The 5,802-nt window shown below is 39.7% G+C and overlaps 1 protein-coding gene across 1 annotated transcript; it reads right to left on the bottom strand.

Annotated features, from left to right (window-relative positions):
• Positions 1–811: 811 nt before the first annotated feature.
• Positions 812–1,882, bottom strand: LOC141649126 (uncharacterized). The gene is made up of 2 exons (XM_074457823.1): positions 1,405–1,882; positions 812–1,233 (listed from the first exon to the last, which is right to left on the bottom strand). The coding sequence occupies exons 1-2, from the start codon at positions 1,880–1,882 to the stop codon at positions 812–814; spliced, it is 900 nt and encodes a 299-aa protein (XP_074313924.1).
• Between the last annotated feature and the right edge of the window lie 3,920 nt (positions 1,883–5,802).

The raw sequence follows: 5,802 nt of genomic DNA, 5'->3' as shown, positions 1-5,802 counted from the left end.
GTCACATACACGCCCATGTTTTTCCGTGTTTACCGCCACCAACATAACCAACCACCACCTGCCACCACCCTGACACCTCCCCCAAGGTCGACTCAACAACCCCAACACAACCCCTCTATTCCCAGGTCATGACATGCCCAAATAGTGGGTCAACTTAAGGTTCGAATCCCAGGATCTCCTAACCCGCATAGCTAACCCGCCACCTTTAACCGCCCCAAAAACCACCCCAGAACGGTCAATGGTGGTCAATAAAAGGTCAGGTCAGACTCACGGTGGTCTAGGTTTGCTCTAGGTCAAAATCACGAGTCCTATGGTTGTTGCTAGGGTGATGTACGGTGGCTATAACAATCACGGTTACAACTTTAACGAAGATTAATTAAGTTTTAAGACAGTTTTACCTTTAATTGTTTAATTGCCTCTTCCGTCTCCAAAAGCTCCTTCTATTTTATAAATTATTTTTCAGAATTGCTTTTTATTTATTTATAGTCTAAACTTAGGGAGTATATGAGGCCAATTAGGAAACTATTACAATTACCTTATTCTAATTAGTATCGGAATTGCCATTATTATTATTCTTATTATTTCTATTATTAAATATTATATTAGTCTTACCATAAGTAGGATTTCCACATACTATTTTTACTAATTTTATTACTGCCATAACACTATTATTATTAGGATAATTATTGATATAATTATTATTATTATTATTTTTTTTTGTTTTTTTGTTTTGCAAAAAGATTATCATTTCATTCAATTAAGAAATAAATTACAAGAGTTTTGCAAAAAAAACTATCCACTATACAAAACCTCATAGACTAGCAACTATAAGCGGATAGCACTTATGATGATTCCACATTAGAAGGCGAGTGGAAACTAGAAACTTAATCTTTCTGACAATGTCAAGTACAGTAGCCTTCCTTCCTCTAAACAGACGGGAATTGCGTTCATTCCAAATCTGATAAACAGCTGCTGCCAAAGTAGTACTGAACCAAGCCATTCTCCAATTCTGCTTGCCTCCAATTCCAGCATGGTCAAGTTCAGATAGTAAACAGAGTCCATGACGATTCACTCCCATCCAATACATAAGCTGTTGCCAAATATCCTTGGAAAAAGAACAATTAAAGAACAAGTGGGGATGATCCTCTAGAGCAGCTTCACAAAGAGAGCATCTATTCATCATATAAAATCCTCGGTGCTGTATATTATCCACTGTTGCTAATTTCTTCTGGGCTGCGAAAGAGCATATTATTCTATGACTAGGAACAATACGAGGGTGAGTCAGAGCTTTAGCCCAAGGACCAACCAAAAAGACACCTCTCGATTGCTATATCTTTGCAGTGACTTTAAACTTTCCATGAGAGCACCAACTATTTATCAAGGAGGAGGCATTAGATATACTACCTGTAAGAGAAACCAACCTATCCCTTACAATCAGAATCCCCTTTAAACTAGAGGAAAAGATATCATGGGTTTGGATATTCCAGATTGTCTGATGCTGCAGAATGTAAGCCTGGTGCCAGGAAGCCCAGCTCCCCACAGCAGTATGAGCCAACAGATAAAGCCATCTGCACTGCAAAGCATCATTCCAAGTGGAGAGATCCTTGATGTTGAACCCACCTGCATCCCAGGGGAAACAGATATCCCTCCATTTTTTAAACACCATTCTATTGCCTTCAAAAGAAATTCCCCAAAAGAAATCCTTACAAAGCTTATTGATCTTATGAAGAACCTCTTGGGGTAAAAGATTACATGAGCACCAGAAAGTTTCCATGCCAAAGATGACAGAATTGAGCAACTGAACCCTACCAGCATAGGTAAGGAAATTAGAGGACCAATGCTGAATAGAATGTTTGATCTTAAGAATGAGAGAATCAAACATTGTCACAGAAACTCTAGAAGTAGACAAAGGCACTCCTAAATATCTGAAAGGAAACGACCCTCGGAGAAACCAACGGAAGAATAGCCTCCTTCACATCAGGATGCACCCCTCCAAAATAAATGTTGGTTTTCTCAATGTTAGCATGAAGACTAGAAAGCTCAGCAAAGATACTAAGAGTGCTCTTAACTGCAGCTACAGAGGGAACATCCCCCCTAACAAAGATCATCAAATCATCAGCAAAAATCAAATGATTTAGCTTAAGCCTAGAACACTTAGGATGATAAGAAACAAGAGGTTTATCACAAAGAGTCCTGAGATATCTGGATAAAACTTCCATGCTGAGCACAAACAAGTAAAAAGAAAGGGGATCACCTTGCCTGATCCCACTTTTCGCTTGAAAAAAACCAGAGAGTTCACCATTAATTTTTAAAGAATACCATGGAGTTTGAATGCAACCAAGCACCCAGTCTATAAATTGCTGAGGAATCCCCAAACCAGAAAGCATAGCAGCAATAAAAGACCATTGGAGGGAATCAAAACCCTTCCTTATGTCCACCTTTATCATGCAACGAGGTGAAACATTAGTTCTATTATATCCTTTAACCAATGTTTGAGATAGCATTATGTTCTCAAAGATGCTACGACCTTTAATAAAAGCAGTTTGTTCAGCACCAACAATGGAAGGAAGAACACTTTGAAGCCTGTTGGCTAAGACCTTACTAACTGTCTTGTAAAAGACAGTACAGCAAGATATAGGTCTATAATCAGTGACAACACGAGGTATGGCTTTCTTAGGGATAAGAGATATAACAGTTGAGTTAGCCTGCTTGGACATTTTGCTAGAGGAAAAGAACTAATTCACAGCTTTGCAAAAGTCCTTAGCAATGATCTGCCAGGCAGACTTAAAGAACCCAGCTGAAAATCCATCAATACCAGGACTACTATTATAATCCATAATGAATAGAGCATCTCTGATTTCAGAAGGAGAAATCTCTCGAATCAGGGATTGCCTATCAGAAGAAGTAACCACAGCACCTTTAGAGATAAAATCGGTATCTAAGGTTTCAGTAGGAGAGCTATGCCCCAAAAGATCCTGATAATACTGGTTAAAAGCATTGCTAACAGAAGAAAACCCCATATCAAGCTTGCCATGGTGATCATGAATGCCACCAATAACCTGCTGATGAGTTCTCTCAGAAATCTTTGCAAAAAAATACTTCGAACTGCAATCAGAGTCCTGGATATCTTTAATTTTAGCCCTCTGAGAAAGGATAGAAAATTCATGCTCTTTAAGTTTGGTATAATCAGCTATTAAGAGTCTTTCCTCCTGAATAAGAACATCAGAGAAAGGGTTGGAGGCAAGTTGTTGCTGACACACCATCAATGCATTCCTAGCAGACTGAACTTTGTGAGAAATATTGCTAAAATGTTGCTTATGAAAATGGGTAAGAGCATGCTTAACACTTTTTAACTTCTGAAAGAAACAGTACATAGGGCTACCCTGCAAATGAGTAATCCAAGCTGCTCTGATAGTTTGTAAATAATCTGGGTGGGCAATCCAACTATTAAGAAAACTAAATCTCTTAACAACTTTTTTGTCCTGAGAAATTTGAACCAGAATAGGTGAGTGATCAGAAAGGCCAGGCTCCTGAAAGTGACCAAAAGCATTAGGATAGGAGGTAATAAAGCCAGGGTTAGCCAAACCCTATCCAATTTGGACCATACCCTAGTCACAGAATCTTGCTTGTTAGTCCAAGTCATGTCAACCCCAGTGCAAGTAAGGTCATCAAGGTGACAAGAAGTGAGGCAATCATTAAAATCAAGCATATCCTGGAGTACAGGAGGAGTATTGCTCAATTTCTCAGAAGGAGATCTCACCACATTAAAGTCCCCCAGCACCAACCATGGCTCAGAGGTGGTAACAGCAGCAAGACTAGACCAAAGCCTATGCCTATCCAGAGGATCATTGCATCCATAGACAGTACTTAAATGTAAAGTAGAGCAGGACTCATGATGAAGCACCTTAAAGTGGATAAGCTGGTCAGCAACAGTCTTGCTAAGCATAGTAACAGTACTAGGATTAAACAAGACCCAAATTCTCCCATTATAATGATGAGAGTAATTGCAAACCACATTCCAATTGCTAAACTTCTTCCTAATAATTTTTGAAGCATTATGCTCCTTAACCCTGGTTTCCAAAAGAGCCAAAATATCAATCTTATTAACCCCTAAATAGTCTCTGACTTCACTATGCTTTGAAGGACAGTTAAACCCTCTTATATTCCAGGAAGCAACTTTCATTGAGACTTATCAGGAGGGACAACTTCCTTAACTTCCAACACTACAGTAGAACATTCTGAATGCAACTCAGAAAAAAGACCAGAGGAGGAAGGCATTACCACTGAAGATCTCTGACCTAGCAAAGAGCATCCTGAGTCTACATTCTCCAGGGTAGATACCATTCCAGTTGTGGTCCCTTCTGAAGTAGCACCTAGTTCCAAAGATTTCTCAGAAACAGCTGCATCAGACTCCAAAATCTCCCCTGGCTCCAAAACCTGAAACTTATTGGCTAGAGGAAAGGAACCAAGTTGGGAAGGAGAAATAACTACAGCACCATCTGCAGAAACTTCAGTAAAAACTCCATCAAGAAAAGGGTCTGCATCATAGGGTTGAGTAACCTCATTCAACTGCTCCTCCACCACAAGGGCACTGAATGGAAGCGATCGAACCTCGGTTGCACGAGAGGTGTGCTCTCAGAGACAGGCTTTGGTTTATGCCACTTACAAGTATCAATTTTATGCCCCAATTTACCACAACCAGAACAGTAAAAAAGGACCCACTCATACACCACTTTCTGAGATATTTGACCCATAAAAGGAGTATTGATGACAACAGATTCAATAAACTCACTAGAGACATCAATTTCCACCAAGACACGAGCAAAAGAAAGCTTTTCCTTGTTGGTGGTTGCAGGGTCTCCAAAAAGGGGCTTACCAACCTTACTAGCAATTTTACTGAGAACAGTTTCAGACCACAAGTAAGGATCCAGACCCGGGAAAAAGGATCCAAACAGGAACAGTTGCTACCCTTTCCATATTACCAGAAAACGTAGGAGTCCATTGCTTAAGAATCAGAGAATTACCACCTATCATCCAAGGACCAAGCCTTAGAACTTTGTTCATATCCTCCAAGGAAGAGAATCTAAAGGAGAACCACCCTTTTTTGTAATATTGAACTACAGGAGTTGCAATTTTTGCCCAGTGTTTTGTAACAAAGTCTTGAACAATTTTGAGAGTCGGCTTTGCCCCAATCACATGACCCATTAAAGTAAATTCTCAAATCTTGAGTTCATCCACAAAATCAGTTTCCTCAATATCAATTTCAGAAGCAACAGCACTATTTTGACAAAAAAGTAAGCTCATACCCAAATTTTGTGGTGCTTTAACCACATGAGACCAAGTTTTAATAGGAGTTTTACCCACAACATCAGAAACTACAGGAACAGACGTCAACGAAACCAAAGGAACCACAGTATTATCCACTAGAACACTCAATTTCTCCGAATGATCAACTACCTTTGAGACATCAATCGCTAAACCATCCGAGGATGAATTAGGGTTTGGTTCAATCAAAGTAGTAGACAGAGGAATAGATTTTGCAGAAGAAAGCTTAGATGAATGAGGAGTAGAACGAGTGATACCAACCGCTTTTATCGCAGAAGAAATCAACTCATTAACTGTCCCCAATTCCATGGGAGCTTGAAATTCCGCCATGGAAACATCACCATTAACAACAATTGAACTATCTGAAGGAATCGGAGCTTTAGGAGTACTAGTTTGAGGACGATTCCGCGCTATGCTGCCTCGAGTTCTCGCCATGGATTAACCGTAGAAGAACAGAGTAGCGAAGAAAAGCATGGA

Source organism: Silene latifolia, chromosome 3, assembly GCF_048544455.1.
Source record: "Silene latifolia isolate original U9 population chromosome 3, ASM4854445v1, whole genome shotgun sequence".
Classification (NCBI taxonomy): domain Eukaryota; kingdom Viridiplantae; phylum Streptophyta; class Magnoliopsida; order Caryophyllales; family Caryophyllaceae; genus Silene; species Silene latifolia.
Note: the sequence above shows the minus strand (reverse complement) of the source record. Positions and strands in the feature narration are given on the sequence as shown.

Excerpts from the sequence above, each read along its gene's own strand:
- LOC141649126 (XM_074457823.1), bottom strand. The coding sequence starts at position 1,882 with ATGTTTGATTCTCTCATTCTTAAGATCAAACATTCTATTCAGCATTGG. Across the intron at positions 1,234-1,404 it reads TAGGTTGGTTTCTCTTACAG|CCCAGAAGAAATTAGCAACA; the intron begins GTAGTATATCTA and ends GCTCTTTCGCAG.